The 27,927-nt window shown below is 37.2% G+C and overlaps 1 protein-coding gene across 1 annotated transcript in view; it reads left to right on the top strand.

The window, feature by feature from the left end:
* Nucleotides 1–27,927, top strand: part of thoc6 (THO complex 6) — a 112,390-nt gene that overhangs the window by 50,492 nt on the left and 33,971 nt on the right. The window contains exons 2-4 of the mRNA XM_067154754.2: nt 794–1,015; nt 21,595–21,756; nt 26,606–26,768. Of these exons, the coding sequence (XP_067010855.2) occupies nt 794–1,015; nt 21,595–21,756; nt 26,606–26,768 (547 nt within the window). The remainder of the gene's footprint in view (nt 1–793; nt 1,016–21,594; nt 21,757–26,605; nt 26,769–27,927) is intronic.

The following is a 27,927-nucleotide window of genomic DNA, read 5'->3' as shown; positions in this document are numbered from 1 at the left end:
ATTGTATTGATGAGAACCCGTTGAAAATTTGCCACCAATACCTGTTCCATGTATCTTTACAATAAATGATCCATCACAAAAATATTCCTGCTGTCTATAGAAATTCATTTTACTAAGCGGCAGGTACAGTAGACGCATTACAACTCTGCTACTGAGTAGCCGTGGCCTTTCTAAGAATTTGAAGTCTCACATGTTTTGATGCCATTCTGCAAATTTGAGAAACGTTTTTGTGGAGGCTACGTAATATAATGCAATTCTCTCTTTGCTATTTCCTGAGATCCAGTGACGTTACACAGAGGCACTGTACAACTGATTGCCGCTGCCAGCAATCTATAACAAGGAGGCGGTCGTTGATCCGTTGATCGTCAACGAGTTTGTGTGCGCATGCGCAGTGGGTGAAAAGAAATAGCACGATTACTGTAGTAGTTGCCGGTGGTGTTCATTACTGTTAGGTCACAAATGCGAGACAACCCTTGATTTTTCATGTGAGATTCTGAGAAAGAAACGTCTTGGATTCGGAGAAATACAGTAGGTTTAGGAGACCTTGGGTATCTTTCATTTGACGCTGTTTCCTTTCTTATAACAGTACGTTCATTCTTGATTGGTAGCACCATTTGTCTTTCTCTTTCAATGGGACGATGGTTATCTGAAATTTTTTCTTCCTTAAAATAATAATCACTACTAAACAGAACCTACTTGCAGTTTTCACTATGTATCTGACCGTATGACGTTGATTGTAAAGAATGTGCTAATCCCCCATTCTCTGTTTCTTATGCTTGCATATGTGTTTCAGTTTACAGAAGATCTTGAGCCCTGGAGAAGGCTTTACCTCTCCTCTCCACAGACCTGAGTACCATTTCAAACTCAATAATGAGAGCTCCGTGTGCAGTATGGTCACAACGGATAAGTTCCTGGTTACAGGAACCGTTGGAGAAATCCATGGCTGGGAGTGGAAAACCATTACCTCTAACAAGAACCCCAAGTTAGCCTGGACCATTCAGATCCCATCGAGCAGGTAAGAGGTTCTTATCTTTATCGCTTTTTAGCTACTCCTGGTCCTATAGGTGAAATTTAGAAGAATTCAGTGCTCAGTTAGTTGTACGCTAAATCCTCTCTTTTACACACAGTGAAGGTACCTAACAGTTTATCTGCATCTGAGAGGGAGGTTCAACAAACACGGAAATAAATTGGAGATAGCATTGTGTAGCGAACATCCAATATCCATGTGAAGCAGGTTACCCCCATCAAGAAAATATGTGTAAAATATTCATTTCAGTCCCTGGAATCAATCAATCAATCAATACTGATCTGCATTTAGGGCAGTCACCCAGGTGGCAGATTCCCTATCTGTTGTTTTCCTAGCCTTTGCTTAAACCATTTCAAAGAAATTGGAAATTTATTGAACATCTCCCTTGGTAAGTTATTCCAATCCCTAATTCTCCTTCCTACAAATGAATATTTGCCCCAATTTGTCCTTTTGAATTCCAACTTTTTCTTCATATTGTGATCTTTCCTACTTTTAAAGACACCACTCAAACTTATTCATCTACTAATACCATTCCACGCCATCTCTCCGCTGACAGCTCGGAACATACCACTTACATGTAATAAATATCATTTTTGATTTGTATTGATGATATTTGATTAGAATAATAATAATAATGTTATTTATTAAATTGACTACCTAATCAATACAATAAGTCATTGTCTTGGATGATTTACATTGGTATATTAACTAAGAATGGTACATGTTTCGCCTAGTATGAAGGCATCATCAGCCATTGTCTTAACCTCGGAATAAAAATAAGCACTTGATTAACATATAATAAGACAAAATTAATTTTTAAAATCTTTGAAGAGACTTCAACTAAAATTAACATTAAAAATAACAATGTTGGGTTTAAAATTTTTTTTACAATGTTTAGAATTACAAAGATGAAAGTATTAAAATTATTGACATTAAAAGGCTGCTATTACAAGTAAGATGCACAAAGCAACAGACTGTGATGAACAAGTAGTAAGATTGCTATAAAATTAAGTTGAGCGATTGGTGGTTACAATTAGACTCTGACGAGAATGACGATCGGTCATATTTATTCAAAAAGTAATATTGAGAAAATAATGTTGAAGGTTAGTCAAGAGATCGCTATATTCCTTTCTAGGAGACAAAAGACGAAAGTCATAGGCATATGGTAGAAATGTAAAACACATTGATGAGAAGATAAAAAGTTGTAGATTAAAGGTTGAAGAACAGTGTTAAAATTGGACCTCTGTGGACCATCTCAATTTGAAGCAATGTTAAAATGTTGTCAAGAATGTGTTTATTGACAGTTGAATCTGTAAGAGGAAACCAGAAACAAGGTATTAATAGTGTGAAAAGATTTTTTAAAAGTTTAGCGGAGATTGTGTATACTTACCATTTGACGAGGTGAAGGTAACTTGTACGTTATGAATTAAGTGTATTGACAATTGTAGACTTCTTACTACGAGTGTTGTAGCTGTAGGTTTGTGTTGGAGGGGGAACTGTTTGAGGAGGTGTGATTATTGGATTGTTCGTAGTGCTTGGAGGGGAGCTGCTATTGGTGGGAGAGAAGGAGGAGAGTGTATTACTGCATGTGTTGTATCGGTGAGAAGCCATTGGAGGGAGCTATATTAGAGTGGGTGTGGCTATCGGTTTATTGGTTGCATTTGAATTAGAGGTACCAGCTGTGAGGGGAAGGGAGGAAAGTGTATTAGCTGTAGAGGAGGTGGAAAAAATTTGAGGTTGAAAATTTTTAAGAATATCTTGGTGAGGGAAATTGAATTTTGTAATAGAATTAAAATCTGTTCATATAAGGGGCTTTTGTTATCAATAATGTCATTTAGGTTGTTATCTTTATTGAAATGTTGGTCTAGGAAAATGAATAAATTTTCGTATTCTGTCATAAGTTTACTTTTATTGACTCTTTTGAGAATATGAAGGTCTTGTTCTGTTGTAGTGAATTTATGTCCTGTGTCCCTCTTGTGGTTGGCCATTGCAGAGAATTTATTGTGTCTTTGAGCATTGTAATGTTTGGCATATCTGGTGGAGAAATTGCGGCCAGTTTGGCCAACATAAGAAAAATTACATGTAGAGCATTTCAATCTATATATTCCTGATCCAGAGTAACTATTGTCTGTGATGTTAATGGAGTTATGATTAAAGAAAAAAATTGCAATTATTGTTTTTTGTTGTGTAGGCTATTTTTACATCGTGTTACATTAATGGATTGGTTATCGGATAAATCTTATGGTTAGTGAACGTGAATGTAGCGTATTTTGGTTTGGCGGGTTTCAATGGAGTTAAATTTGTAGCTAGTTTTAATTTGGTTTTGTTGATGATTTTGTCAATTATATCTGTGTTAAATCCATTGAATTTAGCTATTTCCTTAATGAACAGTAATTCTTTCTTTAAATTAGTAGAGGACATTGGAATTTTTAATGCTCTATATATTAGACTGTGATAAGTGGCTTTTTTATGTGAGTTGGAATGTAATGAATCATTTTTATGGTTGTTGGAGAAGAGGTGGGTTTTCTGTATGTTTGGAAGTCAAACTTGTTTGATACTCGTGTGATTTTGATGTCTAGGAAATTCAAAGAGCTATTGATCTCATCTTCTTTAGTGAATTTAATGTTATTATCCAAATTGTTAAGAAATGATAGTATGTTATCGCTGTTGTTGATCTGTTTATCTATGATTGTTATGGTATTATCGACATAGCGATGCCAAAGACATAGTCCATTGTTGTTATTAATGATCTTACTGTGTTCGAGATTATCTAAGTATATAACCGCTTATATACCAGATAACGGGTCTCCCATTGCCAAACCTTTCTGTTTGTAAATTTTTTTATTGAAGGTGAAGTAGTTGTTGTTGTTGTTGTTGTAGTATTAGTAGTAGTTGTTGTTGTTGTTGTCTAAAAACCGAAATTACCAAGCTCGATAGCTGCAGTCGCTTAAGTGCGGCCAGTAACCAGTTTTCGGGAGATAGTAGATTCGAACCTCTCTGTCGGCAGTCCTGTGAATAGTTTTCCGTGGTTTCCTATTTTCACACCAGGCAAATGCTGGGGCTGTACCTTAATTAAGGCCACGGCCGTTTCCTTCCCACTCCTAGCCCTTCCCTGTCCCATCGTCGCCAAAAGACCTATCTGTGTCGGTGCGACGTAAAGCAACTAGCAGAAAAAGAAACTAAGTAATTTTAACCATTTAACACAGATATAATTGACAAAATTATCGACAAAACCAAATTAAAACTAGCTACAAATTTAACTCCATTGAAAGCCATCAAATCAAAATACGCTAAATTGATGTTCACTAACCATAAGATTTAACCGATAACCAATCCATTAATGAAGCATGATGTAAAAATAGCCTACACAACAAAAAACACTAAGCGCAATTTTTTTCTTTAATCATAACTCCATTAACATCACAGACAATAGTTACTCTGAATCAGGAATATATAGATTGAAATGCTCTACATGTAATTTTTCTTATGTTGGCCAAACTGGCCGCAACTTCTCCACCAGATACGCTGAACATTACAATGCTCAAAGACACAATAAATTCTCCGCAATGGCCAACCACATGAGGGACACAGGACATAAATTCACTACAATAGAAACAAGACCTTCATATTCTCAAAAGAGTCGATAAAAGTAAACTTATGACAGAATACGAAAATTTATTTATTTTCCTCGACCAACATTTCAATACAGATAAGAACCTTAACGGCATTATTGATTTAAAAAAAGTCCCTTATATGAACAGATTTTAATTCTACTACAAAATTCAATTCCCCTCACCAATATATTCCTAAAAATGTTCAACCTCAAATTAATAAGCATTTCCACCTCCTCTACAACTAATACACTCCCCTCCCCCTTCCCCTCACAGTTAGTACCTCTAATTCAAATGCAACCAATAAACCGATAGCCACACCCACTCTAATATCGCTCCCTCCAATGGCTTCTCACCGATACAACACGTGCAGTAATACACTCTCCTCCTTCTCTCCCACCAATAGCAGCTCCCCTCCAAGCACTACGAACAATCCAATAATCACGCCTCCGCAAACAGTTCCCCCTCCAACACAAACCTACAGCTACAACACTCGTAGTAAGAAGTCTACAGTTGTCAATACACTTAATTCATAACGTACAAGTTACCTTCACCTCGTCAAATGGTAAGTATACACGATCTCCACTAAACTTTTAAAAAATCTTTTCACACAATTAATACCTTGTTTTTGGTTTCCTCTTACAGATTCAACTGTCAATAAACCCATATTCTTGACAACATTTTAACATCGCTTCAAATTGAGATGGTCCACAGAGGTCCAATTTTAACACTGTTCTTCAACCTTTAATCTACAACTTTTTATCTTCTCATCAATGTGTTTTACATTTCTACCATATGCCTATGACTTTCGTCTTTTGTCTCCTAGAAAGGAATAAAGTGATCTCTTGACTAACCTTCAACATTATATTCTCAATATTACTTTTTGAATAAATATGACTGATCGTCATTCTCGTCAGAGTCTAATTGTAACCACCAATCGCTCAACTTAATTTTATAGCAGTCTTACTACTTGTTCATTGCAGTCTGTTGCTTTGTCCATCTTACTTGTAATAGCAGCCTTTTAATGTCAATAATTTTAATACTTTCACCTTTGTAATTCTTCACGTTGTAAAAAAAAAATTTACAACCAACATTGTTATTTTTAATGTTAATTTTAGTTTAAGTCTCTTCAGTTTTTAAAATTAATTTCATCTTATTATATGTCCGGCTCAATGGCTAAATGGTTAGCGTGCTGGCCTTTGGTCCAGGGTGTCCTGGGTTCGATTCCCGGCCGGGTCGGGGATTTTAACCTTCATTGGTTAATTCCAATGACTCGGGGGCTGGGTGTGTGTGTCGTCTTCAGCATTAGAATTCATCATGGGTAGGAGCCCATTCTCATCGACGCACAGGTCGCCTATGCGGCGTCAACTCGAAAGACCTTCACTCGGCCTCTTCGGAGGCCACACGCCATTATTATTATATTATTATATGTTAATCAAGTACTTATTTTTACTCCGAGGTTAAGACAATGGCTGATGATGCCTTCATACTAGGCGAAACATGTACAATTTTTAGTTAATAGATCAATGTAAATCATCCAAGACAATGACTTATTGTATTGATTGGGTGGTCAATTTAATAAATAACATTATTATTATTATTATTATTATTATTATTATTATTATTATTATATTATTATTATTATAATCAAATAGCATCAGTACGGACCAAGAATGATATTTATTACATGTAATACTAATGCCAACCAGGCAATGACTAAACCTAACAAGTATTTGAACCTGAGAATTAAAATACGCAAGATATCTAGAGATATTAAATTTCTTAAAGATTGCTTAAAATTAGAGTTGGTACCTAAGTTTCTTAAATCTTTACAAAGAAAAGTCATCCCTATTCAAAATCTTATGCCACTCATAAAAAAGTAAACAGCATATAGTTGAAAAATGAAATTAAGCTATTATACAAGTAAAAATCTCTACTAAATTTACAATTATATAGGACTGATTTGACCATTTCTCAAAAATTATCTCCACTTGAATGGAGTTCATTTTTTAAGGTACACTGACCTTAATTTATCATACATATTAGATAGGAAACAGAAAACCCTAAACCATAAATCGTTTTGTTTACAAGAAAACAAACGCAAAACATCTGATCAAAATACAAACAACAAAGTGTCCCCTTCCCATTTGACTGACATTCCTACCACAATTAACCTATCTAATACAGCAATCTCTAACCAAGAGATGAATCTATTAGATAGAGATATCAAACATAATTGGCCTAATCACAAAAAAGCAGAGGACATTATCACTACCATCGCTGAAACCGAAACTAATATCAGTAAACAAATCCTGATTGATAAACAAAATGACGTACATTATGAAGTAAAAAAAGAAACTCCCAACATTGATTAATGAGATAACTTCTAACAACAACAACAACTACAACGCCTCGAAAAAAATTCTAAACCTGAAATCCAAAATCCATAATAACAACTTTGTAATTACAAAAGCAGATAAGGGCAACACCATAGTAAGAATGAACAAACAGGAATACATGAATAAAACTGAAACTTTTTTCAATCAAAACCTATACCTTAATTAACAAAGATCCAACAAACAAAATACAGCGTAACTTAAAGAAACTTCTCAAAAATTCTACTTTCATTTTAAATGATCAGGATTATCAGAAATTAAGTGTAATGAACCCAAAATAACCTACAGTCAGATCATTGCCCAAAATTCATAAAAAGGTGGTCCCCATTCGACCCATAATTAATAGTATGAATAGTCCTACTTATAAAACTTCTCAATTCTTACACAATTTCCTGAAAAAACATTTCAAATTTCACAACTCCAACTCCATAAAGAACTCGATTGAACTTTGCAATTCCCTAAATAAATTCAGTCTGCAACCAAACCACGTTTTGTGTTTTTTCGACATCACCAACAAGTATACAAACATCCCTATCAATAATACTATTAACATCATAAAAAACAATCTGTTCAAACATAGCACATTGAGTTAAATCGAAATTGATCAATGGTTAAAATTACTTAGTTTCGTTTTAGACAACAACTACTTCACCTTCAGTAAGAAAATTTACAAACAGGAAGGTTTGGCGATGGGAGACCCGTTATCTGGTATATTAGCCGATATATACTTAGATAATCTCGAACACAGTATGATCATTAATAACATCAATGGACTATGTCTTTGGCATCGCCATGTCGATAATACCATAGCAATCATAGATAAACAGATCAACAACAGCGATAACATACTATCATTTCTTAACAATTTGGATAACAACATTAAATTCACTAAAGAAGATGAGATCAATAGCTCTTTGAATTTCCTAGACATCAAAATCACACGAGTATCAAACAAGTTCGACTTCCAAATATACAGAAAACCCACCTCTTCTCCAACAACCATAAAAAATTATTCATTACATCCCAACTCACATAAAAAAGCCACTTATCACAGTCTAATATATAGAGCATTTAAATTCTAATATCCTCTACTAATTTAAAGAAAGAATTACTGTTCATTAAGGAAATAGCTAAATTCAACGGATTTAACACAGATATAAATTGATAAAATCATCAACAAAACAAAATCAAAACTAGCTACAAATTTAACTCCATTGAAACCCGCCAAACTAAAATACACTAAATTCATGTTCACTAACCATAAAATTTATCCATTAATGAAACACGATGTAAAAATAGCCTACACAACAAAAAACACTAATCGCATTTTTTCTTTAATCATAACTCCATTAACATCACAGACAATAGTTACTCTGGATCAGGAATATATAGATTGAAATGCTCTACATGTAATTTTTCTTATGTTGGCCAAACTGGCCGCAATTTCTCCACCAGATACGCTGAACATTACAATGCTCAAAGACACAATAGATTCTCCGCAATGGCCAACCACATGAGGGACACAGGACATAAATTCACTACAATAGAACAAGACCTTCATATTCTCAAAAGAGTCGATAAAAGTAAACTTATAACAGAATAATATATAAGTAATAATAATAATAACGTAAACGTTTTCACCTTTTCAATACTAAAATATATTCACAAAATTATAAATTACACGATACTAGTTTCGACCCATCTAGGGGTCATCATCAGCCATATTGGAGCAAAGATGGGTCGAAACTAGTACCGTGTAATTTATAATTTTGTGAATATATTTTAGTATTGAAAAGGTGGAAATGTTTACATTGTTATTATTATTACTTATATATTATTCTCAGTTCAATACGGACCAAAAACATGAAATTCATAACCATTAATTATAACAGAATACGAAAATTTATTCATTTTCCTCGACCAACATTTCAATACACATAAGAACCTAAATGATATTATTGATTTTAAAAAAGTCCCTTATTTGAACAGATTTTAATTCTATTACAAAATTCAATTCCCCTCACCAATATATTCTTAAAAATGTTCAACCTCAAATTAATAAGCATTTCCACCTCCTCTACAGCTAATACACTCCCCTCCCTTCCCCTCACAGCTAGTACCTCTAATTCAAATGCAACCAATAAACCGATAGCCACACCCACTCTAATATCGCTCCCTCCAATGGCTTCTCACCGATACAACATGTGCAGTAATACACTCTCCTCCTTCTCTCCCACCAATAGCAGCTCCCCTCCAAGCACTACGCACAATCCAATAATCATGCCTCCGCAAACAGTTCCCCCTCCAACACAAACCTACAGCTACAACACTCGTAGTAAGAAGTCTACAGTTGTCAATACACTTAATTCATAACGTACAAGTTACCTTCACCTCGTCAAATGGTAAGTATACACGATCTCCACTAAACTTTTAAAAAATCTTTTCACACAATTAATACCTTGTTTTTGGTTTCCTCTTACAGATTCAATGTCAATAAACTCATATTCTTGACAACATTTTAACATTGCTTCAAATTGAGATGGTCCACAGAGGTCCAATTTTAACACTGTTCTTCAACCTTTAATCTACAACTTTTTATCTTCTCATAAATGTGTTCTACATTTCTACCATATGCCTATGACTTTTGTCTTTTGTGTCCTGGAAAGGAATAAAGTGATCTCTTGACTAGCCTTCAACATTATTTTCTCAATATTACTTTTTGAATAAATATGACTGATCGTCATTCTCGTCAGAGTCTAATTTTAACCACCAATCGCTCAACTTAATTTTATAGCAATCTTACTACTTGTTCATCGCAGTCTGTTGCTTTGTCCATCTTACTTGTAATAGCAGCCTTTTAATGTCAATAATTTTAATACTTTCACCTTTGTAATTCTTCACATTGTAAAAAAAAATTTTTTAACCTACATTTTTTTTTAACCCGATATGTCCCAGCGTTATGGCAACGCTGGGTTACATGTGTCTGTTTTATTTGTTGGCTATTCAACTATTCACTTCTCATAAAACCATTGCCAGAATTGTACATTATAGGGACCTGTATTGTTAATTCTGAATGGTTTTTTGTCAGTTACTCAAGTGGTTTGTGTGCAGTAACATCGCAAAGTGAGAGTGAGAAAAAGAAATGCAAATCAAGGGGACTACAGTTTCATGAACAGGTACATTTACATTCCTGCAAGGAATTCTTCCTTTCTTGTTATTGCTATTTTCTGTAGAAAGTTGTAGCATTACGTTAGTATAAAAGAAAAATATGCTGGCTCCTATAAAGTGAAGATATATAAGGGTTTATGATGCTGTTGCCATATGGCAACACTGGGCCATAATGGGTATTTCAATTTTTTATCCTCTCCTAGCATTGCCATAGCAGTCTGTATACTACTATTTGCACACAATACCTGACTGCTTGTAATGTATAGCACTTTAAAGTTGTTTTCTATATTTTCAGCCCGATAAATCTAAAAGAAGCTCTTGACTACTTGGTTGCAATACTGTCCAATGATGAAGAACCTCAAGAGTTGTTTATCGAACTTCCTGACGTTGAAAGTGCTGCTTTGAGTGGTGAAGATGATCAGATGTAAGGCTAAAGAATAAAATTGTTTCAAAATCAATGCGCAGAAATCACTTTCAACAGATACTGCACTTTCTTCATTTTGAAGACAGCTGTAAATCAGGAAATGGCAATGACAAAATGTGGAAACTTTGACCCATCACAGACCATTTGAAGTCCAATATGCTCAAATATTTTCACCCTGAACAGCACCTTTCCTACGATGAGAGCATGATAGCATACTTCTGTCGTCACGGTTGCAAACAATTTATAAAAGGTAAACCATTACGCTTCGGGTACAAAGTTTGGTCGTTATGTACTCCAGCAGGTTATTTGATAAATTTTGAAATTTATCAAGGTAGAAATCCCAGAGCAAATCAAGTTTATGAGGAGAGATTCGGGAAGTCTACAGCTCCACTGTTGAGTATGATTGATGATTTTCACTTTGATGTATAGCAGCTACCATTCTCATTTTATTTTGACAATTTATTTACCGGCCTTCCGTTGCTAGCCTATTTGAAATCTCAGGGTTATTCGGGCACAGGTACTATTCGCGACAGTAGAATTCCCAAAAGCTGTCCACTTGAGAACCAACAGACCCTAAAGAAGAAGCCTCGAGGATACTGCACTTCAGTGAAAATGGAAGTAACTGACATACGTGTGAGTAAATGGGTCAATAATTCAGTTGTGAGTGCACCCCTATTCCAAGGAACAAAGAAAGAAAATAGGTGTTAACAGACCAAATGTAATTGGCAAATATAATAAGCACATGGGTGGTGCTGATCGCATGGACCAGAATGTGTCTCTGTATCGCATTGGAAACCGAGGCAAGAAGTGGTGGAGTAGTATTTTCACTTGGTTGAGCGACGTATGTGTGCACAACGCGTGGCAGGTGCATAGAGTAGCCCATCAAGTATGCCACAACTAGAATTTAGGCGTCAAATTGCAGTTTACTATTGCAACCACTTTGGTGAAGGCCCTAGAGGCCCAGGACCTACTCGCAAATGGAAATCTGACGGAACTACTCTAGAATACCTATGCTACGATGGACTAAACCATTGGCCGATTCCCATTGACAAGAAGAGGAGATGCGCCGCTGACAACTGCTCCACAGTCGGTCGCACTGCTTGCAAGAAACGTGATGTAGGGCTTTGCATCAAATTCTTCGTGAAATACCACATCAAGGAATGAAAGTAGTAGAAACTATAGTATGGCCGCAGGCATAGTAACCTATCCCTTTAGAAAAAGAACAGAATTGTGACCTCAATAGCATGCTACGCTTACATCGATAGAATAAGTCAAACAGTGACCTATTCATTATTGGAAGGCCCAAAAGCCTTAACAAATTAACTGATAACGCCTTAAATTAATTGATTTACCCTTCAAGTTACTACAAAAATGAACACAATATTGTACAAAACATTTCTTCTTGTATTTCTTTTTTTACTCAATATTTCCCAGTATGACCCAGCATTGCCATATGGCAACACCCTCCTGCGGGAATATCTTATATCTGAAAATCTTTTTATTGTTATTTTCATATCCATATAGGACCACTGAGACCAATTATGACAGAGTTACTCATTAATTAAAAAATTATAATTCTGGGACATACTGGGTTAAATGTTAATTTTAGTTTAAGTCTCTTCAAGTTTTTAAAATTATTCATCTTATTATATGTTAATCAAGTACTTATTTTTATTCCGAGGTTAAGACAATGGCTGATGATGCCTTCATACTAGGCGAAACATGTACCATTCTTAGTTAATAGATCAATGTAAATCATCCAAGACAATGACTTATTGTATTGATTAGGTGGTCAATTTAATAAATAACTTACTGTTATTATTCTAATCACATACCACTTAGTCGAGCAGCTCGTTTTCTGTCTCCCAATTCTTCCCAGCCCAAACTTTGCAACTTTTTTGTAACGCTACTCTTTTGTCGGAAATCACCCAGAACAAATCGAGCTGCTTTTCTTTGGATTTTTTTCCAGTCTTTGAATCAAGTAATCCTGGTAAGGGTCCCATACACTGGAACCATATTCTAGTTGGGGTCTTACCCTCTCCTTTACTACAACCCCTAAACACCTTCATAACCATGTGCAGAGATCCGTACCCTTTATTTACAATCCCATTTATGTGATTACCCCAATGAAGATCTTTCCTAGATACTTACAATGATCCCCAAAAGGAACTTTCACCCCATCAACGCAGTAATTAAAACTGAGAGGACTTTTTCTATTTGTGAAACTCACAACCTGACGTTTATCATCATACCATTGCCTGGAAATAGCTCCTTCTGTAGATCAGTGGTAGAGGAATGCACCTGTTAGTAGTGTTCTGTTGACCAGGCGAGTTGGCCATGCGCGTAGAGGCGCGCGGCTGTGAGCTTGCATCCGGGAGATAGTAGGTTCGAATCCCACTATCGGCAGCCCTGAAGATGGTTTTCCGTGGTTTCCCATTTTCACACCAGGCAAATGCTGGGGCTGTACCTTAATTAAGGCCACGGCCGCTTCCTTCCAACTCCTAGGCCTTTCCTATCCCATCGTCGCCATAAGACCTATCTGTGTCGGTGCGACGTAAAGCCCCTAGCAAAAAAAGTGTTCTGTTGACTAACAGGCAGGACTCGCTTATCTTGAGTATGGCATTCACAGTTATTCAGCTTCTGTTGTACTTCAGCCTCACTATCACCCCATATCACATTATCATTTGCAAAGGAAAGAGTCTCTCTTTTCATTATTTCATCCATTACAGTGATGAATAAAAGTAATCAGAGTATTGCATACAAATTGTAGATTACTCACTTTAAAAAAAGTAGGATTTCATGATCATTTACACTGCATAGCTTTTCATGTTTGTTAGGCTTTGTTAAACCTTTAATGTCTACTAATACTTTGTTGGTAACCATGCTGAGTTCTTCGAAGTACGTAACGAGTGGTTTATGGGTTCGTAGACCCTCTTGAACTTTAAATGTTTGCTGATATTTCCCAGCAACTGTTGCTTGAATCTTCAGGGTCATCAAAAGAAATTGATTATTCAGTCTGTACTCGTGAGATACGTGACAGCTTTGATAATTCTCCTTCTGGTGCCGCGTCCTCATAGATTGTTGCTGACTGTCTTGGGGTAGTTATCGCAGCGCTTATTCTTTCTTGCCCCATTGTTGATCGCGAACCACTGTTGCCTAGGTCCACATTTCCATTCTTTGATTAGTTGCAATGTAACTAGAATACTGATGGTAGGTCATTCCGGGGAGCTGCGCTGCCATTGGCTGGTGCGCGTGACGTCACCCTGAGGAGAGTGCTACCGCCAGATTCAGTGCATTATGTACTGTTAGCTGAATGTTTCTTTGAGTTAATCTTGTCATATATCTTTAGAGGACATAACATTTATCATTTAAAATTAATAAGAAAACATAGCGCCTCAAATCTGTAGCTGTAATGATACACATACACTCACGGCGGCAATTGCATAATTGAGAAAAACGACATTTTATGAACAAAGTACTCCAACTAATAAGTATATCATCATCATCATCATCTTCCTTCCAAGTTTTGGGCCATGTGTCCTGTTACGGACTTGCATTCTTCTTTTTGCATGAGTTGAAAGCAATCAGATGTCCTTCCGACGGTTTGCTAGCCTATACAAATATATAAATGAGGTAAACACCAAATTCAGCAGTTTTTAACTTAACATAAAGGACAATTAGTATCCAACTTATTACGATTAATTATCACAGCCTCAAAAGGAAGATGTGAGTTATATGACATGTAGCTTACACGGAATGCAGTAATTTAAGAATATTTTTTTATACATCTAGACTCATATTCTATTGGAGATTTATCTTTAATGATGATAATGCTACCCAGAGAAGATTCTTCTTCACATCATTCTTTCGTATAATGTCCATATATCTCTTCTGGTTCATCTAATCCTAATATATGTTTTACCGGGCGAGTTGGCCGTGCGCGTAAAGGCGCGCGGCTGTGAGCTTGCATCCGGGAGATAGTAGGTTCGAATCCCACTATCAGCAGCCCTGAAGATGGTTTTCCGTGGTTTCCCATTTTCACACCAGGCAAATGTAGGGGCTGTACCTTAATTAAGGCCACGGCCGCTTCCTTCCAACTCCTAGGCCTTTCCTATCCCATCGTCGCCATAAGACCTATCTGTGTCGGTGCGACGTAAAGCCACTAGCAAAAAAAAAATGTATTTTTTTTACCTCACATACAGTGATATTATTTTGCTGTGAATTTCAGTGAATTATGCGGACTTAAAATCATGTCATCAGATGAAATGTAACATACGACTATCTATATTCATTTCACCAAAGTTGATAACTGCTACCTTCTCTGAGTGCTTAAGTGTTTTTACCATTAACCTTAATGAGATCGAGAACCTCTGTCAGAATTCCAGGTTTAAACTTAAAAATGCATGGTCCAATTTTGAAAGGTTGAGTGACAAGGTAGAGGATAACCGGGCGACTTGGCCATGTGGTTAGAGGCGTACGGCTGTGAGCTTGCATCCGGGAGATAGTGGGTTCGAATCCCACTGTCGGCCGCCCTGAAGATGGTTTTCCATGGTTTCCCATTTTCACACCAGGCAAATGCTGGGGATGTACCTTAATTAAGGCCACGGCTGCTTCCTTCCAACTCTTAGGCCTTTCCTATCCCATCGTCGCCATAAGGCCTATCCGTGTCAGTGCGACGTAAAGCCACTAGCAAAAAAAGTAGAGGATATCTCTATTTTCACAAATAAACATATGCCTAAAGAGAGAGAACTCTTACGGTAAAAGCATTTGCAATGTCGTGGAGGCCCCACTTCACACTCTTTTTTTAAGAAGGGACTGAATTTGGCCCGGAGAGAAACATTGAGACCAGACACACTTCAGTTCACTACATGCTTTTTGTTTTGAATTGTATGGAAATCGTTTCGTTAAAAGGTACAGAATATTTCTTAACTTGGAACTTGTTCAGGACCATAAATTATTTCCTTAATGACAGATTTTCTGTCTTCAGTTTCTGTTTTCAACCGGTTGATTTCTTCCTTGGTATTGTCAGCTACCTCGAGAATCATGTCTGTACAATTAAAAATAGGAGAGGATTTCCACCAATCAATACTTATTTATTGCATATATTAAACTACAGGACCGGTTTCGACCTCATACATAAGGTCATCTTCAGCTGAACCATACATACATATTTATATAATGAAGCTTTGATTAAGATTGTGTTGTTAAAGGAATGCTATATGATGATGAAGTACATTTAGTCACATACAAATAAACAGAACGCGACACGCAACAGAAAAACACCAAACAACACACCCAGCTCCACCCCTACCCCCACAACAACTCCTCTCCCTACCCCTCCTTCCCTCCCCCTCACAGCACCTAGTATGAGCCCAAGAAGAACACGAAGTAGTACATTACAGGTTCGCACGTCAAACACAACTCAGCTACACCAATAACAGTAAGTACATATTCCAATTCACACACATAACCCTTAGACATTCCTCCAACACGATATCACTTATAACTCAATCTTATCTTCCACAGATAAACATAACATCATTGCACAGCTATAAATGGGAAAGGAGCCACTACTTTGAACCCAATGTCATCCAAATTTACGGTCGCCACAGGACAACATGAATTGGTTCCACTAAAAGGGCAACACACACAGCAGAGCTGAACATATTTTAGTTGAATTTCATCCATACATTTGGCACCTTTTTAAAATTGAAAGTGTTTTATCCCACATATGCACAGGAAGACAAAACTTTTTACCCATGCAATTTTACAAACTCCAAGAATAGCAGCTGAAGTGTACAACTGTAAATAAGACTTAAATACAGAAGTTAGTCGATGTATTGACCAACAAGCAAGAACAAATGTTCATATGCCTGAAGTGTTTTTATATATTGTATTTATCTTGTACATATATATATATATATATATATATTAGTTTAAGTAAAGACATATTTCATACACTAATTTTAAGACCTTCAACATAATATTTTAGACATACAGTTGCAATATTGTACAGAATGACATATACGCCAGTTCATGCTAAGACGTGCCCCATTTGTATGTGACTAAATGTACATCATCATCATATAGCATTCCTTTAACAACACAATCTTAATCAAAGCTTCATTATATAAATATGTATGTATGGTTCAGCTGAAGATGACCTTATATATGAGGTCGAAACCGGTCCTGTAGTTTAATATATGCAATAAATAAGTATTGATTGGTGGAAATCCTCTCCTATTTTTAATTGTGCAATTCGTCAAAACGGAAATGAAGATTATAGATTACGAAATCATGTCTGTACTCGTTGACAGGTGAAGTTCTGTAGAACTAGACTGATAATTTCTGAATAGCCTACGAGAATACTTCCATCCACGAGATAGTGGGTTCGAACCCCACTGTCGGCAGTTCTGAAGATGGCTTTCCATGGTTTTCCACTTTCATGCCAGACAAATACTGGGGCTGTACCTTATTTAAGGCCATGGCTGCTTCCTTCCCTATCCCATCGTCACCATAAGACCTATCTGTGTCGGTAAAGCAGTTTTTAAAAAATCATAGAGAGAAGGAAGTATAGTAACAGGAATAGCCTATTCACAATAATTTCAGATTATTTTTTCCATTCAGAATATGAGTATACTAATTATTTTAATGCCTCTAATGGCGGAAATGTTGTCAAACTGATCGTCATCATTTCTTGTACTTGAAGTATCAATGTCATTGCCATGCCAGTTAGGAATATTTTGGGTGAGTACATTATCTACCTTCAATTTCCTTTTTTAACCCTTTCTGGTCGTGTGTCGACCTGAGGTCGACAGCTGTCACTTAGCATTATAGCTCGTGTGTCGACCCTAAGTCGACACATTGTTTCGCCGCTCATTGCTAGGTTACCTGGCAAGCCAGGACTTTTGTACTTCGTTTCATAAGTGCTGGTCCCTTCCGGAAACCAAAATAAACCAAATAGGAGTGTTTTAGTTTCTCTTTGCTCGGCAAAATTGCTCCGTTTCCTTAACAATGGAAAGCAGTCGCGTGAAGCAACATGGCGGCGCACAGTCTGACCGAAACTGAGATTCTTGAGTCTATTTTGGCTGATTTTGTTGATAGTGACCATGAAAGTGACAAACATTTTGAATCTGGCGATGAAAATGATATATCCATTAGTGATTCAAGTGATAATATCGATATCAGCATCTCAAGAAATCATAGAGGAGGCGGTAGTATTATGACTCATCTCGGTCCCAATCATACAGTGCTGACTTCAAATATACCTTGGAGATCGTGGAGAACTGGTGATGCAGGATTACCTAAATTTCCTTACAGGTTAGTCAGTGGATTCATAAGTTGTGGCAATAGACCTAAAATAGAACTAAAGTACTGGCAGCTAATTTTTACTGATCAGTTGCTAACCTCTATTGTCCATGAGACGAACAAATTTGCCAAAATGAAAATACAGCAAAATACTCCACTTCAGAAGAGATCTATCTGGTTTTCTTGGAAAGCTGTGACTTTAGAAGAGTTGAAGGCATTTATTGGTGTAATTATCAACATGGGGATGAACAGTAAGGCAGAAATGCAGGATTATTTTAGTGAAGACTGGTTGGATAAGCAGGTGTTCTACAAAGATGTGTTCTCTAGAGACAGATTTCTACAGATATTCTGGAATCTCCATCTTTCTTCCCCTGATGCTGATAGGGCAGGCCCACAATTCTAGAGATTTGAAGGTCAGAAATATAGTGTCGTACCTGGACACGAAATTCAGGGAACACTTCATTCCAGGAGAGAATCTGAGTGTTGATGAAAGCACTGTAGGCTTCAAGGGTCGTGTCATGTTCAAGTGTTACAATAAGCAGAAACCAACAAAGTGGGGACTCCGTTGGACTATCCTTAATAGGATTTGATGTGGTCATGGTGTCTGTGCTGCGTCCCTGTATAAATGGGGAAAGATACAATCCCCCGAGTGTGACTGTGGTGCTCCTTTTCAAACCATCGAACGCATTGTTCATCAAAGGGGAATCATATTATGGTTCAATAACCACACAATCACTTGTTAGGCAAAATTTACCCTTCACTTGCAGGGTAGTTACTCATTTGGTTACAAAAGTTTTGCAAGCCACCAACGAAACTGGGGTTCATGTCTTTACGGGCTGGTTCTATACCAGTTACGAACTTGCAGGTGAGCTACTGAATCTAAAGGTCCACATTAAAGGCACTGTAATGGTAAATAGGAGAGGTCTGCCATTACAAGTTAGAAAAGCCGCAACAAAGAGAATGAAACAACATAACATTATTGCACTCCGAACAGATAACACTTCTTGCTTGGTTTGAAAGGACAAGCGAATTATTGCTATGCTGTCCACTTTCTATGACAATTCCACTCAGCCTGTGCAAAGAATAAGACGTCAAGGTGCCGAGGAAATTGTAGAGAAACCTACTGTTATATGTGCTTGATCTTTCTGACCACTATGCTAGCTCATACCCATTCACACGTAAATCAGTGAAGTGGTGGAGAAAAATGTTCTTCTGGCTTCTGGAGATCACAATAGTGAATGCCTTCCTACTCTTCAAAGAAGGTAACAATGGAATCACCCATCTGAAGTTCAGGAAAAGCTTGATAAGACAACTTGTAGGAAATGTGCGGAATACACAGAGCAGCAAAAGGGGAAGACCTTCCTCAACGGATGAAGAAGTGAGGCTGAATGGCCCATCCTGAAGGAAAAAGTAAGGATTGCAAGGTTTGCAGTGTCAGGAAAGTTGTTGGAGGGAGGAGAGAGACAGTCCACTTCTGTAAAACCTGTGAGAAGCAACCAGGGCTCCATCCAGGCATTTGCTTTGAACGCTTCCACACACTCAAGGCATACCATTAAGAAAGTGAAAAACATTATTTTGTACATTGTAAATACCATAAATTAATTAATTTTGTAGTTCCTTCCTGTATATATTGTTACAACCAGTACTTAATACAAGGTTTTAAAATATGAAGAATGCTGACAGAAGTAAATATGAGTGGGGAGAAATCAGGACTTACAAATAATTTGAGTGGAAAGGGTTAATGGCAAGCCCAGCAGTTCGTTTTTCAGGTCCCGTTCATAGTTGTGAGGGAGGAAATGTGCGGAGCAAATACTAGCAGCGTTAGGGCAGATTTTATCAGCTCTTTGACACAACAACCTCCATTTAGCTCATAAATAATATTTTTTTGGAAAGCTGTGATAAATTATATTCTCAGTTTTATAGGGCATATTTTTACACTCTGCAACAGCGCAGTTATTTCTGCTTTTACTAATTTTACTATCTCCTTGTACTATATAACAGCACGTATTCTAAACTTCACTCACACATTGTACCCCCTCTGGGTGAGAACCATAGACGAAGAATACACCCACGGTATCCCCTGCCTGTTATAAGAGGCAACTATATGTCTTTTCACGAGAGTTTAATCCTGATGTAAACAAATAGGCGGAGCACGTTGCCTATGCACGTGGACAAAGACGTAGTTGATTGGAAAAGCAACCGTCGCACTCCCTCGACTGTATGCAAGCTCAAAGGAAAGTAGTACGTGGCATTAATTTTATTTTATTTCAGTTTTTTACATTTAGAGAGTTCGGAAGAAAACAAAATCTAATTAAAATATGGTTGTCATATATACTGGTATATATAGGCCTACGTTTTTTATATATAAAATAGTGATTAAATAACCAGAAATGAAGGCACAAGGTGTGGTGTAATACTGGAAGTCTTCTCGTAGTGAGGGAAAGTCCCAAGCTGTACATCGTTGAGATAAGGTGTTGCATCTTGCAGCAGCAGTCAGTGTCAGTATTCATAGTGAGAGAAATGGAGCAAGTGGTAGGGCCATCCATGTAGTGAAGCACAAAAGAGGAAAACCGCTCAGAAGCGACCATAGGTAGTGCAAGTGCATTGTGAATGTGGTCAATAAACTAAGTGAACAGAATCCAGGTTTAGTCGTTTATTCAGAAGTTCAAATCTTCGTACTTTTATCGTATGCGATGCGCAGCCCTGTACGTCCGAACACGAGACATTGACGAGGTGGAAGTCAGTACTACACGCTCAGCCAATCACAACCCTTTCTTTGGCGGAGACGTGGACATACCATGTTTACATCAGGTTAAACTCTCGTTAAAAGACATATAGAAGGGGCAACCAAGTAATGATGACATTAGAACCATGAGACTACTTGTAATTAGTACCATTACATGTGGAACACCATGGGTTGATGTTACTTGCGACTAGTACCACCGCCCAAGGAAAAAAACCTGGGTCTACGTTACGTAGGAGCAGTACCATTATGGGAGGAACACTTTTGGTCTGGGCGTTGCTTGTGATAAGCATCATCGAGTGAATTCCACTGGTCGGTTCCACTGTGTTCAGAATAGATCTGTGTTAATTATGAGTGGTAGTACTTTATGAGAAACACGTTACCTGTGATTAGTACCACCATGAGTGAAACACCGCGGGTTTGGCTGGCGCCTGTGATTAGTCCCATTATATGAGGAGCACCGTGGGTCTGCATTGCTTGTGAGTGGTGACATAACCTGGATCTACATTACCTGTGTAGACCACCATGCAAGGAACACCATGAGTCCTGTGATTAGTACCACTATAGGAGGAATACCATGGTTCTGCTTTACCAGTGCTTCGTACCATTGTGAGGGGCCGGTGACCTGGATTTTGGACCCCTTTAGATAATAAGCATCATCCCAGTAATTAAGGCATTGTGAATTGGATCCACTGATTGTTTTTTTGTTTCACAATCATTTTTAATCATCATTCATTTTAGATTCTAGTCAGTGGATAGATTTTGATGTTTTAATTTGCATTTCGTTGCATCTTATACCATTAGGGCTGATGACCTAGCAGTTAGACCACTTTAAACAACAATCATCATCATCAATTTTCGAGATACTTGTGATTGTAATATTGTGCTGTCACGTAAACAACTTCCTCTCATTGCAGGGACACCCTGGAGAAGACAGACGTCAACTGTATGTTCTCCTCAGAAGGTCAGCTCTATGCTGGCTGCGGAGATAATAAAATATACATCTTCTCGCTAGAAGATGGAAAATTAGTCAGGACAATGGATGGTCACGATGATTACATACATTGTATTCATCACTCGTAAGTATCTCATCGTATACATCATTGTGTAAAAATATTTGAAGACAGCCGTGTATGGAGATGTGGAGATTGATCTTGTCCTTTTGTATTTTCATGTTTGTTCTTGTCTCCTTTTTCTATTGCTCCCTGTCCACACACTCATTTAGCATTGGGTTTATTCCATACTGTGACAAATTTGACTACTTTCCACACTGAAAAGTGTATGGAAAATTACACTATGCTTCAGTACACTTTTATTTAAAAAACATTTTGGTTGAACTCCGGTTCGCTTACCAGCAGCTTTTATAACAAATTCCAACTTGTACGTTTAAAAAGTTCCATCTTTCCACCCCTATAAAATCTTACAATTTTTCTTAGATTAAAATAACATTAATTTATTTTAAAATTAATCAGTGCATGTTTCATTTGTCATAGAAAACATCTTCAGCCATGATCTTGATTTACAGTTGCCATGACTAATGATCCAACCCCAGTAAATTTATGAAAACAGAAATCATCTTGCAAAGATTTTGTTCTGCCATCTCCACGGAATCTAGGCTCGTCGTCTTCGTCGGCTGCAACTCGTATCTGAGTAAACATATTCTTCAGCAGTTTACATTCTTGCACTCACAAAGCTTTGTGGATATGTTTCATATGACTTAATAGCAGTCTTAGCATGAAACAAACGTTCACACAATTCACATGGAATGGCGGGACTGAGCTTGACGGAGCTTCCGTGCTTGTCGTTTATCCTCTTCAAACACCGTAGCTAATGTAGAAACAGTGTGGTGCCAAAGTGTACGATTCTCAGGAAGTGTATCCCAGGATTGAGTGTTCTTCCAGGTCTTTTCATGGTATGCTTTAGCTGATCCTTGAAACGCCTCAGGGGGGGGCTCCATGAGGTCTTTCGATTGAGGTGCTTGTCTGTCATCATTCACTGTCAGAGGTACAAAGCTCATTTTAAACACTTTTCTTTTACTTGTATCAGTTGAGTATCACCATGGTATACCAGGTGTATGCATAAGTTTTTTCCAGTTTTTGTAGTAAAGAAAGGTATGTGCTGTGTTTGGCTGCAGTAACTATGAAGTACAGAAGAATGCACTGTCTTTCTTCCATGTCCCTCGTGACAAGAAAATGTAAGTAATATTGTGTTTGCATATATATTCTTCCAGTTACAAAGAGATTTTTATAGTGCTTCATAATCTTCTGACCTGCTTGACCCATATTTTAACTGGCTTAATAATGCGCATATTTTATTGTATAGTGCAGCAGTTAACCTTTAATACCGATGTGTTGTTGTAGGTGTGATCTGTGGGTTTGATTTAATTCAGGAAAATACATATGCATATGAGTGTGGCTGGTTGTGTTCTAAGTTACCCCATTTGGAATGCCGTAATGTGTTGTCAAGCACTGAAGAAAACATGGGTGATTAAGAAATGTACATATTTTGTTGAAACAATATGATGATGCAAATTTGCTTCACTCTAATACTAATATAATGGCATTATGGCAAGTATTGCCTATAGCGAAAGTTTGAATGTTTTTGAGGCTAAATTTATAGATTTTCTTTGTGTTAGCAGACTTCAAATAAAAAGGAAAATTGTCCAGCTCTTAAATGTAAATTCATTGAATCGTGCGTAAGGAATGTGCCGATATTTATGTTGACAAGTGTTTTAATATGATACAATGCTTTTAAATGAGAAAAAAGAAAAATCTAACCGTGAACGTTCAGGCAGGAATTCTAAAACTAAAAAAGTAATGCATAAATGAAAGATCAAGCCCTTTCACAGCAGTCCATTTCACATCTTGATTATATGTCTAATTTCAGTCTTTAAATAATAACCTGTTAAATAATTCTTCATTCACTTATACAGAATTGCTTTAGCAACTTTGAAGTTAATATCTTAGTAACACTTTCTTTCTTTTATTTATCCATTTCCATTGATATTTGAATTTAGCGTGATTTTTCAGGTCAAGCCTCTAGGAGCGCGACTTGTCTCCCATTTTAACAAGGCTAAATCCAGAAGTGTTGCGTATTGTCTCTACTGTATTTGCTTTCACTGCCCTTTCAAGTTCCAACCATGTTATTGGGTTCTCTTCTTTTTCTCCATCTATTATTTCCATTTTCTTATTTCCTTCTTCCTCCAAGCAGTCATCCTGATTATAAAGTTTTTAAAAATATTTTGCCATCACCTTCTGAAGACTCTTTTCGTCATGTACTATGGATCCATCCTCTCTCTCTAATGCCTTGATTTTTTCTTTATTAATTCTTTTCAGTTTTATTACTTTGTATAATAGTTTCTGATATCCTCTACTATCTTGCTCAAATTTTTTTGGCAAACTCTCCCCAACATTTCTCCTTTTCTTCCTTGATACTCCTCTTTACTTGTAGTTTCAATCTTTTGTATTCCACCTTTCTATCTTATTCTCATCACTTGGATATGTTTTTTCGCTTTTCCTTATCCATTTCTTTCTTCACCTTTTTTTTTTTTTTTTTTCTGTCCACCACTGTGTCTCCTTTCCCTTAACCTTTGCTTTTGTTTTTCCACATACCTCAATTGCTGCTTCCACAAATGTCTGTCTTAAATTGTCCCACTTCTCCACTTCGTATTTCTGTGTTAGGCAACTTCCTTTTTACACAATGTTGGAATGCCATTCTTTTATCCTCCTCCTCCAATTCCCATAATCCTGATTTTTGGTTTCTTCTTCTGTGCAATTTTAGGGATTTTTACTTGTTTTAATTCCACAATTAATAATCTATGACCACCTTCCATACTTTCACTGGGGATTATCTTCGTATTCATGATGTATCTTCCCCATTCTCGGTCTGTTATTATAAAATTGATGAGTGTTCCATACTGTCCATCCCAACTATATCAGCTGATCTTATGGCTCTTCCTCTTCATAAACCATACGTTCTTTATTATCAGGTTTATTTCTGATATAAAAGTCCAACAGTTTCTCTCCACCTTCATTTGTTTCATCATACCCTTGTGGGCCCAGAACATTCTCGTATCCCATTCTATCAGTTCCCACATGGGCAATCAGATCTCCCATAATCATGATCCCATCTCCAACAATATGTGTTTCCAGTTCATTGGGGAAATGTTCCTTTTCTTCCATGCTACATCCTGTCTGTGGAGCATACACCTGTACTATCTTTAGAAGTTCCTTGTTTACATGTATGTGCATTATTATAGTTCTTTCATTTACTTACTCAATATCAGCTATTGGTTCAACATTCTGATTCACTATGAATCCCACTCCATTTCTTTTCTCTTTACTGTTACCCATCCGGTACAAGGTGTACCATTTTCTTAGTTTCTTCATTCCTTTTTCTTTCCATTTTACTTGACTTAATCCCAGCATGTCAAGTTTTCATCTCTCCATTAGGTCAATCAATTCATTTTCCGTCCCATTTATTGTTAAAATATTTATTGTTCCAAATCAGGTTTTGTTCTCTGATTTAACACTTGCACGAACAGCAGCATTACCATCATTCGGTACTCTGCAACTGTAGCCAGAGACTTGTCAATTCCATTTCCATTTTTAAACTTCCATCCGAGGCTTGCATTATAGTTGAAAGCAAGTACAAATTTACTCATCTGCTAGGCCTAACGCATCTGAGGATTTTCTTTTGGAGTTTACTCCCTTAGCCTTTGAAGATCCCTCTTCCCCATAAGGCAGTGGTTTCCTCTTCTAATTTTCCCCAGAGAAGATGGGTTGCCTCATCCACCATCTTCGCCATTCCGAAGGTTTCCTTCTGTGCTTACGATGCTGTTAAGGTCTTCACCCATAACCCTAGGCATGGGTTGCATGTTATACCCCAGGCATCACCACAGGCGCTTTAAATATTTTAAATACAGTATGTATATTAGTTAATAAGATTTTTCAAACAATTGTAGACGCAAATTGTAATTTAAATATCATCCACACACATTACCTTACCCCCAACCCCCGCCCCTACCCTTCTTTTAGAGCATCTAGAGCAATAGTTTTCAAGATCCCATGGGACATAGTTTTAAGGTTTAATGTGCTTACTGTCCAAATGTTTTTCATCTCAACTATTTTTATACAGCTGAAGGTGACCACTAAGTGGTCGAAACATGTTCTGTGTGTGCTAATGTATTTTTAATTTTGCCCAAGGCAAAAAAATAAAGTATCGATTAGGTGGTTTTTAAATTAATTTGTTGATTGTACTCATCGATACGGTCATGAAGTGGACGGCTTGCAATAGGTTAATGTCAGACGAGCAAAGTGATATATGTGTGAAATTTGTACGCTGCATACTGTTCGCTCTTAGTGAAGCCGGAAAAGAGTTATGCATACACCTGGTATCTGTAGCAATCATCATCATCATGATCAATGTCCCACTCCAGTTGCCCAGGTGTGGTTTATCTGTAGTAATCTGAGAAGAAAATTTATTGGCTAGTCTTATGATAAATAATTTGGACATAATTGTAGATAAAGAGAATTCAAAAGAAGATTGTTGAATTTTCATTTAGTGTTCATACCTTAAATAGTTTGATACTGAATAAATAGCCTTTCTCAGTCCTTAAGACAACTAGCAGTTTGAGATATCCAACTGCAATGTAATTAGAAAAATAATCTACAATAAAGTGGTGTGATTCAATGTTTTATTGGAAATATGAAATGGGCTGAAGTAGGCCTACACACTTTCAAAAGCTAAGGAGAATGATAGTTTTGTTTTACTTGTGTTATGATAATTTTGCCAGAAGGAAGTGAATTTGCTAACCAGATCTGTTTTACTTGTCAACTTTTTCTGGCTTGGGATATCTTCTTCATGTGCTGGAGACATTACAGTATGGTGGAGGGTGAACTAGAAGGCGTGTAACTTTCTGTTGTACAGGGATACTCAAATAGCATCTGCCAGTGAAGATGGAACAGTGAGACTATGGGACATGCGACAGAAGACCTGCACCAACATGATACAGCCGTACCTGAGCGACAAGGCATCTCGGCCAGACCTGGGGAAGTGGGTTGGAGCTGTGTCTGTCAATGAAGACTGGCTGGTAACTGTTCTCTGTTTGTATCTTTGTTTGATATTAACATGTTGGCGTACCAGTTTCTAGTCCTTTGCATGCCCAGAAGAATCATTAATCTTACCAGCCCCTTATTTTTTCAGAGATAGGCAACCCAAATAATGCCTATAACCTAAAGAACCTTGTAATTTACTGTAGTTTTATGAACACCAAATAACTTAAGGTCGATAAGGCTCTCCGCTACCTCTGTGTCATCACTGTAAATTGATCCATGGACCTAGGAAATGAATAACTATGTACAGTTCTGTGTCATGTACTAAGCACCATTCAAAACTTGATTTATTGCACCTTGAAATAACACAACTACATGTAATACAACCGAATTAATAGGTTATGTCAGTGCTCTGTAATGTAAAGAAGTAAACTGAACACTATAAATCATCACTGAAGACTTCGACACGGGTATTAACTTTCGAGGCGGAATGGACATTCTTAAGTACTAAACCTCTAGCAAGCATAACGCACGTTGACTTCGTGGCTGAATCATTAAGGGCTGGAGTACAAGGTGTGTATCGGCAGCGTAGTGGTTCAAATGCTGCGTGAGGGAAATTTTTTGAACGACAGAGGTGCTCCATTTTAGCGGAGATACAGTAATCAATTTTTTTTGCTATTGGTTTTAAAGTGTGTGCTCTGATTTGGTGGCTTTCTACTAAGGATGGGTGGATTAAGGATTGGGAAGGAAATCGTCCTTGGTCTTTTATTATGGTACTGTCCCACAATTTGCCTGATGGTGAAAATGGGAAACCAAGGGAAACTACTTTCAGGATGGCCAGCATGGGATTGGAATTCACAACCTCCCGAGTCCAACACGCACAAATAATAATCCACTCCTACCATTTTCATATCATAGCACTTGCCCATTTCCTCACGATGTATCCCTATGAAGAAAACGTTGAATTGTTGCTAATTTATGGAGAAAGTACACTCGAATTAATATGTATGCCGCATGCACCGTAATGGTGAAATGTTAAATGAACACTGTAAGGCATTATTGAAGACTTTGGTACGGATATTAATTTTCGATGTGGAACGGCTATACTTAACTAGTAATCCTTTAGCGAGCATCTTGTATGTTGTCTTTGTGGCTGAGTCGGTTAAAGGCCCGTGACGCAAGGTGTTTGAATACTGG

Source organism: Anabrus simplex, chromosome 10, assembly GCF_040414725.1.
Source record: "Anabrus simplex isolate iqAnaSimp1 chromosome 10, ASM4041472v1, whole genome shotgun sequence".
In the NCBI taxonomy this organism is placed as follows: Eukaryota; Metazoa; Arthropoda; class Insecta; order Orthoptera; family Tettigoniidae; genus Anabrus; species Anabrus simplex.
This window is presented reverse-complemented; position numbering and strand designations above follow the sequence as displayed.